The sequence below is a fragment of the Pseudophryne corroboree genome, chromosome 3 (assembly GCF_028390025.1).
Source record: "Pseudophryne corroboree isolate aPseCor3 chromosome 3, aPseCor3.hap2, whole genome shotgun sequence".
Classification (NCBI taxonomy): domain Eukaryota; kingdom Metazoa; phylum Chordata; class Amphibia; order Anura; family Myobatrachidae; genus Pseudophryne; species Pseudophryne corroboree.
Genome location: NC_086446.1, coordinates 708,787,517 through 708,801,717, shown reverse-complemented (window position 1 = coordinate 708,801,717; position 14,201 = coordinate 708,787,517). Strand labels below are relative to the sequence as shown.

The window sequence follows — 14,201 nt, the reverse complement described above, 5'->3', positions numbered from 1 at the left end:
AGGCCAATGTGATATGAGGTGAGCTGTGGTTTAGTGCGGTGTGAGGAGCTATGCTTCACTGTGGTGAATGAAACTGTGATGTAATGCGGTGTGGGGATCTGTGGTGAATGATGCTGTGGTGAAGTGCGGTGCGGGTAGCTGTGCTTCACTGTGGTAAACGGAGTTGTAATGTAGTGCGGTTGCTTGGAGCTGTGGTGTAGTGAGGAGAGTGAAGTTGTGCAGGAGTGCTGTGGTGTAGTGCTGAGAGGGGAGCTGTACTGCGGTGAGCGGAGCTGTGGTGTAATGCAGAGAGGGGAGCTGTGCTGTCGTGTGGTGAGGGAGGCTGTGCGGAGCTGTGGTGTAGTGCGGTGTGGGGAGCTGTGCTGTAAATTGGGATGTGTGGAACTATCAGGAGGCCTTTCTAATACCCCTTTGAGACTGCAAATGGCGGGTTACACCCGGGAGCTTCCAGGGTGTGACCCGCCTAAGCCCCTTTGACAAAGGCGTCCCCAGCCTGGTATATTGCCAAGTTTGTGACATCAGTAGTGACGCGTGCTGAGGTGATGCTTGGAGATCAGATGATCTCCAAGTGCCACCCGTGCATACAGTGTGAACGGGAAACGGGTTGCATCAACCCATTCACGCCTCACAGTGCCCCGTGTTGAAGCTGTATTCAAACCTGGTCACTAAGGGTTGAAATACCGGGTCTCTCGACCCGGGATATTTCCCCTGGGCCCTTTCAGACAGCACAGCAACCCGAGTTACTGCACGCTCATGTGCAATAACCCTGGTTACAAGCTGGTGGTCCGAAAGGGGTATAAGTAAAGACCTTCTGATATTTACATACCCCCACTTCAAATTTCATATTTTCTACTTTGTGCACTGGTAGCTATGCCCCCCATGGAGTTAGCCACACCCCATGGCACAGACCACACCCTCACAGCACTGGTCACACCCCCTGCGATGGCGCACAATAGGCCTTTATAAATTTCAGCTCCAGGCCCATGAGGACCTTAATCTGGCACTGGGTGTCAGGTCTCTCAGTAGGAGCTGTGGAGTGCTGTTTTAGTGCAGAGCAGCAATGAAAGGCAGAAGCCAGCAGCACTAGTGACTTTGAGACAGTACTACTTCCAGGGCCGTTTCTTGGGGCAGGCGAGCAGTGCAACCGCACTGGGCGCCCGCTGCGGCACTAACTGTGGCTCCCTGCTTCCCCCTCCTATTTCTTCCCGAGTAACCCGCTCAGGGGGCGGAGTTTCACGGAATGACGCGGTTGCGTCGTTACGACGCAACCCCGCCACTCCGCGAAACTTCCCCCCCCCCCCGAGCAGAGTACAGAGGGGGATCCAAGTTACAGTAGGAAGAGGGAAAGGCCGGCGCAAGGAGCGACTGGTGAGGCGGGCCGAAGAGCGGTAATCAGCTCTGTAAGTATTCTCTCTCTCTCAATGTGTAAAATGGGGACACCTGCCGTAGTGTGTGAAATGGGGACTCTTGCCTACCGTGTAATGTATCAAGGGCATTGCGGTGTGTGGTATAATATGGTGCAGGGGGCATTACTATGTGGGGCTTAATATGGTAGAATTTTCTTTCCCTGTGGTGGTCGTGATCTGTTGGAGCAGGGTCAAAAACTGGATTGTGAGGTAGTCTTTTCAGACGAGGCCATGCCCATTTAAATGAGGCCACACCCATTTAGATGAGGCCACGCCCCTTGTTGGTGCGCGCACAACTTTTTTTTATCAAGGTGTGTGTGGGGGGGGCGCACATTTTTTTATGTCATGGGGGGGCACATTTTTAAATCTCGCACTGGGAGCCAAATTGGCTGGAAACAGCCCTGAGTACTTCCTCCATCAGTGGACAGCTGGCAGAATGGGTGAGCAGCCTATCCTAGTGTAGCAGCACTGTCTACAACAGAGGTATGTATTAATTAACACAGCACAACTCTTACATGCTAACAGAAGTTAGGAACAAGCTGACACAGGTTTTGTAACAAGATAATGGTCGGGATTGGCAGTACACTAGCAGACTTACTTGGCACCTATTGTCAGCCCATAGGTTACAGAGACCACATTTATATAAACAGCTGAACTTTAAAACTAATGTCATACACAGTTTACAGCTGAGTAATTCTAGACCTGGAAATATGACAGCCGTATATAAATAAATGATATATATGTGTATTTATATATATATATATATATATATATATATATATATATGTGTGTGTGTATATATAACAAAGGCAGCGGCACTCAGTCTTTCAAACAAATATATAGGTGTATTCAAAACATCACAGCATGAAAATCCTACGTTTCGGAGTAACCTAACCCCTTTGTCAAGGTGAGGTGTGTGAACAAACAATAATAGGCAACTTACCTAAATAGGGAAAATGCCCGCCATGTGCTGAAGTGAGAGAAGGGGAACGCGTCCGCCGCGCCTGGAGATCATGTCGCGCGTCCATGTGTGAGCATTGCCTAGAAGACACTTGGCAACGTTGGGACGCCGGCTGTTAGTCTTGGCGCGATAATAAGAATTTACTCACCGGTAATTCTATTTCTCGTTGTCCGTTGTGGATGCTGGGAACTCCGTAAGGACCATGGGGAATAGACGGGCTCCGCAGGAGACTGGGCACTCTAAAAGAAAGATTAGTGGTGTGCACTGGCTCCTCCCTCTATGCCCCTCCTCCAGACCTCAGTTAGGGAAACTGTGCCAGGAAGAGCTGACACAACAAGGAAAGGATTTGGAATCCAGGGTAAGACTCATACCAGCCAGCCACACCAATCACACTGTACAACTTGTGATAACCATAGCCAGTTAACAGTATGAACAACAACTGAGCCTCATTTAACGGATGGCTCATAACAATAACCCTTTAGTGAAGCAATAACTATATACATGTATTGCAGAGAGTCCGCACTTGGGACGGGCGCCCAGCATCCACTACGGACTACGAGAAATAGAATTACCGGTGAGTAAATTCTTATTTTCTCTGACATCCTAGTGGATGCTGGGAACTCCGTAAGGACCATGGGGATTATACCAAAGCTCCCAAACGGGTGGGAGAGTGCGGATGACTCTGCAGCACCGAATGAGCAAACGCAAGGTCCTCCTCAGCCAGGGTATCAAACTTGTAGAATTTAGCAAATGTGTTTGAACCCGACCAAGTAGCAGCTCGGCAAAGCTGTAAAGCCGATACCCCGTGGGCAGCCGCCCAAGAAGAGCCCACCTTCCTTGTGGAATGGGCTTTTACTGATTTAGGATGCGGCAGTCCAGCCGCAGAATGTGCCAGCTGAATCGTGCTACAGATCCAGCGAGCAATAGTTTGCTTTGAAGCAGGAGCACCCAGCTTGTTGGGTGCATGCAGGATAAATAGCGAGTCAGTCTTCCTGACTCCAGCCGTCCTGGAAACATAAATTTTCAAAGCCCGGACTACGTCCAGCAACTTGGAATCCTCCAAGTCCCGAGTAGCCGCAGGCACCACAATAGGTTGGTTCAAATGAAACGCTGATACCACCTTTGGGAGAAACTGGGGACGAGTCCTCAATTCTGTCCTGTCCATATGGAAGATCTTCTTCAATAAGGACTGTTCATCTACCCTGACTTACGGCGGCTTTGTTTGACGGCATGGCTGTTGAGTGGAACATCCTAGCTTGCAAAGGCCTTTCTAAAAAGGTTATTGCAACCATGGTTCAGGCCAGGAAGCCTGTAACATCAAAGCATTACCATCATATCTGGAGGAGATATGTCTCTTGGTGCGAGGAGCGCACGTATCCTTTGGCAGATTTTCACCTGGGACGCTTCTTGCGTTTCATGCAGGCTGGAGTGGATTTGGGCCTATGCCTGGGCTCCCTAAAGCTCCAGTTTTCTGCCCTCTCTATTTATTTCCAGAAGAAGTTGGCAATGTTGCCAGAAGTTCAGACTTTCTTGCAAGGGGTACTTCACATATAACCTCCCTTTGTGCCACCAGCGGCACCCTGGGATTTGAATGTGGTATTGGAATATCTACAGTCCTCCTGGTTTGAACCTTTGATGACGATAAAAGACAAGTACCTTACGTGGAAGACGGTAATGTTACTGGCCCTGGCTTCTGCTAGGTGTGTCTCAGAATTTGGGGCCTTGTCGTGTAAAAGTCCATACTTGGTCTTTTACGAAGACAGAGCGGAGCTCAGAACTAGGCAGCAGTTCCTGCCGAAAGTTGTCTCTCCATTCCACCGCAATGTGCATGCGCGACGTACGGGTACAACGTCCGTTGTGGTTTTGCACAGGTTCTAGCAACGTTTTCATTCGCACTGGCGGCCGCAAGAAGATTGACAGGAAAGGGGCATTTCTGGGTGTCAACTGACTACAGGGAGTGCTTAGAAAAATGCAGGCGTGCCAGGGAAAATGCAGGCATGGCTGGGCGAACGCTGGGCAGGTGTGTGACGTCAAAAGCTAATCCTCCAACGTTAGAATTAACGCACATGAAGAGTAAGTACAGGGCTGGTCTTGTTTTGCACAAAATGTTTTTGCAGGCACTCTGCTGCACAGGCGTTTGCACTTCTGCAAAGCTAAAATGCACTCCCCAGTGGGTGGCGGCAAAGCGTTTGCAGTGCTGCTAAAAGTAGCTAGTGAGCGAACAACTCGGAATGATCCCCCATGTCCGTCGAAGACCTTTGGCCTCTGGCACTGAGAAGAGATCTTCTTCAATAAGGACTGTTGGTATACCCTGACTTACGGCGGCTTCGTTTGACGGCATGGCGGTTGAGTGGAACATCCTAGCTTGCAAAGGCCTTTCCAAAAAGGTTATTGCAACCATGGTTCAGGCCAGGAAGCCTGTAACATCAAAGCAGAGCCGGCCCTAGGCATAGGCAAACTAGGCAAATTTGGTATGCCTAGGAGCATCAGCAGCTCTTGCTGATTAAAATGATATGCCTATATTCTGTGTGTACCATTTCATATGCAGATACAGTCACAGTCTCACACAGTATATAGGCATGCTGCATATCATTTTAATCAGCAGAAGCTGCTTGTGCATCCTAGCTACAGAGCAATGCAAATAAGATGCATATTTTCATCAAGAAAAGTCACCCGACATTAGCACCAAGGCAAGATTTATGAGAACACATCTGTATCCAAGCAGAGGCAGAGGTCACAGTGTTAGCGGCTGTGTGAGTGGTTTGGTTGTGCAGTAGTGATTGGCATTTTTGTAAGGGGCATTATGCTAGTCGTGTAAAAATGCATTAATAATGTGCAGTAAATGTGTAAGGGGCACTGTGTGTGTCATTATCTGTATAAGGGCATTAATAATGTGTGGCATATCTGTAAGGGACATTATATGTCATTATGTGTATAAGGACATTAATAATGTGTGACATATGTGTAAGGGACATTATGTGACATTATGTGTATAAGGACATTAATAATGTGTGACATATGTGTAAGGGGCATTATGTGTGTCATTATGTGTATAAAGGCATTAATAATGTGCGACATATGTGTAAGGGACATTATGTGTATAAGGGCATTAATAAAGGTTGTCATAATGTGTAATGCGCATTATGTTTATAAGCACATTAATAATGTGTGTTATTTGTGTAAGGGGCATAACTGTGTGGTATTATGTGTATAAATGCATTACTTATGTGTATAAGGTGCTCTATTGTGTGGCGTAATGTATAAAAAGGGCACTACTGGGTGGTCTAATGTGAATAAAGAGCAATATGGTGTGGTGTAATGTGAATAAGGAGCAATTCAGTGTGGTGTAATGTGAATAAGGGGCACTACTGTGAGGAGTAACGTATATAAGGTATAGCGGTACTACTGTGTGATGTAATGTGAATTAAGGACACTATCGCATGATAAAATGTGACTACATTTGTTGTACTGTGTGGCGTCATTTAAATTGGGGATACTATTGTATGGCCACGCCCCTTGCCTGCAAAAACACACCCCTTTTTGGGCTGTGCACCGAATGTGCACACTGTTCCTATTTAAAATTTAGGGAGTATGAAACTCAAAATAAGGACTGCTATGGGTGATGGTGCTGGGAAAGGGGTACACTGACAGAGGCGGAACTAGTGGTGGTGCTAGGGGGCACCAGTCAAAATCTTGCCTAGGGCATCATATTGGTTAGGGCTGGCTCTGCATCAAAGCATTACAATCATATCTGCAGATTTTCACCTGGGACGCTTCTTGCGTTTCCTGCAGGCTGGAGTGGATATGGGCCTATGTCTGGGCTCCCTAAAGGTCCAGTTTTCTGCCCTCTCTATTTTCTTCCAGAAGAAGTTGGCAATGTTGCCAGAAGTTCAGACTTTCTTGCAAGGGATACTTCACATACAACCTCCCTTTGTGCCACCAGCGGCACCCTGGGATTTTAATGTGGTATTGGAATTTCTACAGTCCTCCTGGTTTGAACCTTTGACGACGATAGAAGACAAGTACCTTACGTGGAAGACGGTAATGTTACTGGCCCTGGCTTCTGCTAGGTGTGTCTCAGAATTGGGGGCCTTATTGTGTAAAAGTCCATACTTGGTCTTTTACGAAGACAGAGTGGAGTTCAGAACTAGGCAGCAGTTCCTGCCGAAAGTTGTCTCTGCATTCCACTTGAACCAACCTATTGTGTTCCCGTCTAGTTCTGGCACTTTTGCTCCTCCGGGGGCATTGGATACTGTGCGAGCCTTGAAGATCTATGCCAAGAGGACGGCTCAGATCAGAAAGACGGATACCCTGTTTGTGCTCTATGATGCGCAGGAAAAGGGTTGCCCTGCTTCTAAGCAGTCCATTGCTCCTTGGCTTAGGCTTATTATCCAACAGGCCTATGTGTCGGCAGCCTTACCTGTTCCTCAGTCTCTGAAGGCCCACTCTACAAGATCGGTGGGGTCTTCCTGGGCGGCTGCCATGGAGTCTCGGCTTTGCAACTATGCCGAGCTGCTACCTGGTTGGGGCAGAACACCTTTGTGAAGTTCTTCAGGTTTGATACCCTGGCCAAAGAGGATACCCAGTTTGGGCAGGCGGTGCTGCAGACATCTACGCACATTACTGCCTGTTCTGGAAGCTTTGGGACATCCCCATCTTACTAAGTGATCCCCAGTATCCCTTATGGATGCTAGAGAAAATAGGATTTTAATTCTTTAATCCTTTTCTCGTAGTCCATAAGGGATACTGGGTGCGTGCCTCAGTGTGTGGCCTTCTCTGCAGGTTTTCACTGGTTTTCAGTTTAACTGTTCATCTGTTGCTGTTTTGATACCAGCTGTTGCTGATTGTTTTCTGTTAGGGTGTGTGAAGCTCACAACTCGTTGTTGTTATGTTCCTTCTCTCAAGTATGTCCATTCTCCTTCGGGCACAGTTTTACCTAGACTGGCTGTAGGAGGGGGCAAAGAGGGGAGGAGCCAGCACACGAAGCTGAAGAAATTAAAAGTGCATCGGCTCTTTTGGACATCATCTATACTCCATCGTACTAAGTGAACCCCAGTATCCCTTATGGACTACGAGAAAGGGATTTACCGGTGGTAATTAAAATCCTATTTTACCCGACACCTGATGAAATAAAGTGTTCCCAGTTTCTAATGCACTGCAGGTGGTGCAGCCTGTGCATTTGTAGTTGCCAGGCTTACGGGTTTTGGATTCTATATAAGTAAGCCGTGGCTGGGACTCAGCACCATTTCACTCTCAATCACACTGCTGTATGCTGCGCTGTACTCTGCTGTAGATTGGCTGTGCTGATAGTGAGACTCCAGACTCTGGTGCTCTGTATAGTCAGTGATGTATAGGGGTAGGCTGCTGTATGCTGCACTGTACTCTGCTGGTTTAATTGGCTATGCTGTGTCAATCTAAAGTGACTGTCTGTTCACATGCAGCACTACAATGTGTATTGTCATTGTGAAAAAAAAGTAACATAAAAAAAATTGATCTATTGGGCCCAATTCAGACCTGATTGCTGTGCTGCAAATTTGCAGAGGGCTGCGATTAGATAGTCGCAGCCCAGGAAGAGTGAAAACCCGTCCCGTGCAAGTGTGTGAATGCATGCATGCGAAAACTTCACCAGGCAGCGGACAGCTGCGAATCCATTCGCATCTCACTCGCCAACACATTTTTTTCCAGTCTGTGCGTAGCCCAGGACTTACTCCTCAGCGCTAATGAGGATGTTGATGATGAGGATGTCGTTTATGTAAGTCAGGCACCTGTGGAAGCAGTCCTTGCCCATGAAAGTAGAATGCCATTGTCATGCCTGGGCATAAAGACCAAAAATTCCACCTCTTACTGTATATGTTGAAATATTGTTACCCAAATCCTGACAACACTTGTCTAGCCATCTGTAGCATTTGTAAAGCCCAAGTAAGTAGAGGTAGGGAGGTTAACCATCTAGGAACCTCCTACCTGTTACGTCATTTGCAGCGAGTTTATGGAAAGTTTTGGGGAAAATCTGAAACTGGCATTAAAAAAATAACAAATATAACCGCATCAGTTAGCTCCCTTCCCTCAACTAGATCCCAGCACCTGCAATCTCCACTGCCAACACCTTTATCATCAATATGCTCACTAATGATCGTAGGTAGTCCTGCATCCAGGATAAGGCTAAGTGACTCCCCCCTATCCAGGATTCCTCAGAAGAATCCTTCAGCGCTTGGCCTACTACTTCTGCTGTTGGTGGTGGATCTCCCAGAAGGGGACTAAGAAGACTACAATTGATTGTAAAATAATCCTTTGCGAGATAATGCAAATATGACAGCTGTCACCCAATCGCACAGTGGACACCCATGGCCTACATCACAAAACATACCCAGAAAGACTAAGAAATCTCAATATGTATAGTTTGGAGCAGAGAAGGGAAAGGGGGGACATGATAGAAACTTTCAAATATATCAAGGGTTTTAACAAAGTCCAGGAGGGAAACATTCTCCAAATGAAGAGAAGCAAAAGGACACGAGGACATGCACTGAGACTGGAGGGGGGGAGGTTCAGGGGAAATTTGCGGAAAAATTATTTCACAGAAAGGGTAGTGGACAAGTCGAATAGCCTCCCATCAGAGGTGGTAGAGGCTAAGACAGTAGAGCAATTTAAACATGCATGGGATAGACATAAGGATATCCTTACAAAGAAATAAGGATCAAATAAGGTTAGAGATAAAAAATAATAAAAATAAAAAAAGGGGCAGATTAGATGGGCCAAGTGGTTCTTATCTGCCAACAAATTCTATGTTTCTATGGATCACTGATGCTATGATGTCTATGCTGGTATTAGATCTGCTTCCAATAGCCACCTTTAATGCAGTGTGTTTTAGACAGTTAATTGACCTCCTGTGTTCCTGGTACCAAATTCCATCTCGGTTCCATTTTACCCGACAAGTAATTCCTCACCTGTGACAAGATGTTAATACAAATATGAATTATTGGCCTACAAAATGCCATTGTACCCACTGTCCACTTAACCACAAATATGTGTACAAACAGGGGGCCTAATTCAGACCTGATTGCAAAAGCAAAATCTTTCTCTAATGGGCAAAACCATGTGCACTGCAGGGGGGGGGGGGGCGATATAACATTTGCAGAGAGAGTTAGATTTGGGTGGGCTATATTGTTTCTGTGCAGGGTAAAAACTGGCTGCTTTAGTTTTACACTGCAATTTAGATTTCAGTTTGAACACACCCCACCCAAATCTAACTCTCTCTGCACATATTACACCAGACCCACCTGCACTGCACATGGGGGGTCATTCTGAGTTGATCACTTGCTAGCTACTTTTAGCAGCCGTGCAAATGCATAGTCGCCTCCCACAGGGGAGTGTATTTTCGCTTTGCAAGTGTGCGAACGCCTTTGCAGCCGAGCTCTGCAAAAACAGTTTGTGCAGTTTCTGAGTAGCTCTGGACATACTCAGCCCTTACGCTCACTTCAGTCTTTTTGGTCCCGGATTTGTCATCAAGACATCCACCCTGCAAATGCCTGGACACGCCTGCGTTTTTCCAAACACTCCCAGAAAACGGTGAGTTGACACCAACAAATGCCTTCTTCCTGTCAATCTCCTTGCGATCAGCTGTGAGAATGGATTCCTCATTAAATCCATCGCTCAGCAACAATCCACTTTGTACCCATATGATGCGCCTGGGCATTGAAGTGCATACGCATGCGCAGTTTTGCCATTTTTTTTACCTGATCGCTGCACTGCGAAAATCGGCAGCGAGCAATCAACTCGGAATGACCCCCATGGTTTTGCCCATTAGAGAAAACTTTTGCTGTTGCTATCAGGTCTGAATTAGGCCCAGATTTGGACAAACTAAACATTATATGACTATATGAACCAGTTAGAAAAACTAAGGGATGTCATAGCAAAATGGATTACCTCACTTGGACTCTCCTCAGGATTTGTGATTTGTGATAATGCCACGAATATTGTGAGAGAATTACAGCTGGGTGAATTCCAACACGTCCCATGTTTTGCTCACACTATTAACTTGGTAGTTTGGAGTTTTTTAAGAACTGACAGGGGATTGCGGGATATGTTGTTTGTGGCCTGAAAAATTTCTGGACATTTTCAGAAATCAGCAGCTGCATGCAGAAAACTGCAGCACCTGCAAGACAGTTCAATTTACCCTGCCACCAACTGAAGAGGTGGTTACAAGGTAGAATTCCACCCTTTACAAGCTCCAGTGGATGGAGGAATACCAGAAAGCCATCCAAAGCTACACAACAAGCCATCATTTTCGGAGATGATGGGGAAAGTAGTCACCTGTGAAGTGAGTTCAGACACTACCAGCTTGAGTCAGGTGATTCCCCTAATTAGACAGCTTGAGAAATTTAAGGAGGAGATGAAATAAAGCTATTATTCTAAGTATGTCACACTTGTAGATCAAGTCCTTTATTCGCTTCACCAGGATCCAAGGGTTGTCAATATCTTGAAATCAGATCACTACATATTGGCAACCATGCTTGATCCTAGATTTGGTTGTACATTGTGTCTTTCTTACCAACTGACCCAGATATTAAGAGATACAAACAGCTCCTGATGAGCAAGTTGTCTGCTCAAGTGGCACGACACGACAACGAGACCCAAGAGACCCAGTGATGATGCAGAGGAGTCAACACAATTTTTTTTACATCTGGTCAGATCTACAGTTTGGTGCACTATCCCAGAGGTTCCCAAACTGTGTGAGTGGCTCCCTGGGGTGCCTCGGGACACTTGCAGGGGGCCCTGGGTTGGTGGTTCAGTACCAATTCAAATTATTCATGGTCAATATAATAGGCAAAACCAGTGCTGGTGGCTGCCAGTCATAAAATATGTGGCCAAACAGAAGCAAATCTTGTCCCTCACCACACAACTGACCCTAAGGATGACATATAAACGCAATCTACTTAATGTAATATTTCTTTCTAAATTTCTCAATAAAAACTTTTTGGCCTAGGGGAGCCGTGAAAAAAATTCTGATATTCTAGGGCGCCGTGATTCGAAAAAGTTTGGAAACCACTGCACTAGCCGATGTTAGCCAGGTAGTGGGGACTAAGTATCAACTGCATTTGTAAGCAGAATATCCCTCTACAAACCACAAGTACAATTAATTGGTTTCTAGCACATTTCTTTGCCACTGATTACAACCGCTGCTTCATCTGATAAAGAGGAAAAGTCTTTCACAGGAAAGTCTAATTTTTTCACTTTCCGTATTTCTGAGCAATTACCACAAGTCACTCACCACACTTCTACCGTAGGAAATTAAATGTTTATATGGTTTACATTAACACAATCATCAAAGGTAAATTGAGGAAAGTCTATAACGTATTTTCCTAACCTGCTATATACTGTAATTCTGTGGAGCAGGAAATCCCGAACCATCCGAGTTAGGAATATATAAATCTATAGTACAGTCAGGGCTTAAAGTGAGCCGGAACGGGGCGGAACTGCGTTCCGTCAGTTCCACTTGGAGACAGAACGCAGTTTCGCCTCCTCCGGCTCGCCTCACCCGATGTGTGCCGGCCTCGCAGGGAGATGCTGGGCGCCCGCTGAGATCGTGTTATCAGCGGCGCCCGGCTCTCCCTGCATAGCGGAAGCCAGTGGCAGGAGCTCACTACTGAGCTCCTGCTTCCGGCTCTGCAATGCACGCTATGAGAGAGACATCATGACGTCTTTCTCATAGTGCTGGGGAGCCGGACGCCAGGAGCGTCACAGCGGTCGGACGCAGGAGCGGGCTTGGATAAGTATGGTGTTTTTGTTTTGTTTTTTTAAACATGGGGGGCTGAACTACAAGGGGCCTAAACTACTGGGGACATTACTACTTGGGGCAAACTACATGGGGCTAAACTACAAGGGGGCAAGCTACTGGGGGCATTACTTCTTGGGGCAAACTACTGGGGCATTACTACTTGGGGCAAACTACTGGGGTCAAACTACATGGGGCTAAACTACAGGGGTGCATTACTACTGGGGGCATAACTACAGGGGCATTACTACTTGGGGCAAACTACTGGGGGCAAACTACATGGGGCTAAACTACAGGGGCGCATTACTACTGGGGGCATAACTCCAGGGGCGCATTACTACTGGGGGCATAACTACAGGTTGGCATAACAACAGGGGCATTACTACTTGGGGCAAACTACATGGGGCTAAACTACAGGGGCTAAATGACTGGGGGCATTACTACAGGCAAAATTACTACTGGGGGCAATACTACACAGGGGCATTACCATTAAGGACATTACTAATGGGGGCACTACTAATGAGGGCATTGTAAAGGGGGCACTTCATAAGGGGCATCACTCCTGGGGACATAAGGGGCACTACTACTGGGGCATTGCATAAGGGGCACCACTACTATGAGCTCTATATAAGGGGCACTTCCACTGTGGGCACTACCAGTACAGTGGTCATTGCATAAAGGAGCACTACTACTGTGGGCATTGTAAAATGGGCGCTACTGCTGTGGGCATTGTGTATTACGGGGTGCTACTACTGTCGACATTATGTGTATTAGGGGTGCTACTACTGTGGGCATTATTACTATTGTGTGACCACGCCCCTTTCTTTTTAGACCACGCCTCCTTATTGCAATACCTTTATTGCATGGGCGCCGGCAGGAGGGGGGGGAGTTCCACCACCTCTCTAGGACCACTTTAAGCACTGAGTACAGTCCATCTATTCTGCAAAATGTATCATTAATGAATGCTGTAAAGAGCAGTCTATGAGCCGGATGTAATAGCGCCCGAGTTCGGCGGCTGTGCGGGATGCCGGTCGAACTCAGACGTTTTTTTAAAGGGGCAATAATGTCCAAGGCATGGTTTAGCCTTGTACATGATTGCCCCTTTAAAAAAACGTCCGAATTAGGGCGCTACTTCATCCAGCCCTATAACTGAATATGTACAGTACAGTTTATTATATGAAGGTTCCAATAATCAGTTTCCATTTCTCCTTCTCAGGTAAAAGTAGTTGATGAGAAAAATCATCCCATGGCTAATGAAGTTTTATCAGTTCGTGTGCAGCAAAATCTTCGTCAGATCCCAAATGTGGTGACGGACAAAAATGGATTTGCTCATTTTACACTTAACACCTCTAGATGGAGCAGCTATGTGTCCTTAGCGGTAAGTTACTCTGTTACAAAGCAGGGAATTTACATAGTTTGCTATTTTATCTAATAAACCTTCAATTGTTTGAGGGTTGTACCGTAAATACACCACTTAATTAAAACAATCATAAATAAACCGTAATATAAATAAAGATTTGGAGACATGTAATTGGCAGAATAAAATGTGTTAGCTATTTATTGAAAACCATGTAATAATATTCAAGTATATTCAAATAATGTATGGTAGCAAAGAAAGAATGGCCAGAATCAGTCCGATCCAACAAAGCACTAAACAACTATCAACATGCATTGCCTGCGGATACTGCAAAGGGTACACACTAGAGATGTGTGGCGGACACTTTTTGGGTTTTGGTTTTGGATCTGGATCTCCATTCGTGTTTTGGATCTGGATTGGTTTTGCCTAAACCACCCTTTCGTGTTTTGGTTTTGGTTTTGGATCTGGATTTTTTTAAAAATCATAAAACCAGCTAAAATCACAAAATGTAGGAGTAATTTTGACCCTACAGTATTATTAACCGCAATAACACACAGAATATAGCCATGCCACATATCATTTTAATCAGCAGAAGCAGCTGGTGCCCCTAGGCATACCAGATGCCCTAGGTATTTGCGTAGTTTGCCTATGCCTAGGGGCTGCTCTGTTTAGAGATCTCAATGATGCATCAGTATGGTTAACATCATG

General features: G+C 46.1%; 1 protein-coding gene across 2 annotated transcripts in view; it reads left to right on the top strand.

The window, feature by feature from the left end:
- The window catches only part of LOC135056662 (alpha-2-macroglobulin-like), a 644,880-nt gene that overhangs the window by 228,228 nt on the left and 402,451 nt on the right, over positions 1-14,201 (top strand). For both annotated transcript variants that reach the window (XM_063962106.1, XM_063962105.1), the window contains exon 11: positions 13,353-13,514. In XM_063962106.1, the coding sequence (XP_063818176.1) occupies positions 13,353-13,514 (162 nt within the window). The remainder of the gene's footprint in view (positions 1-13,352; positions 13,515-14,201) is intronic.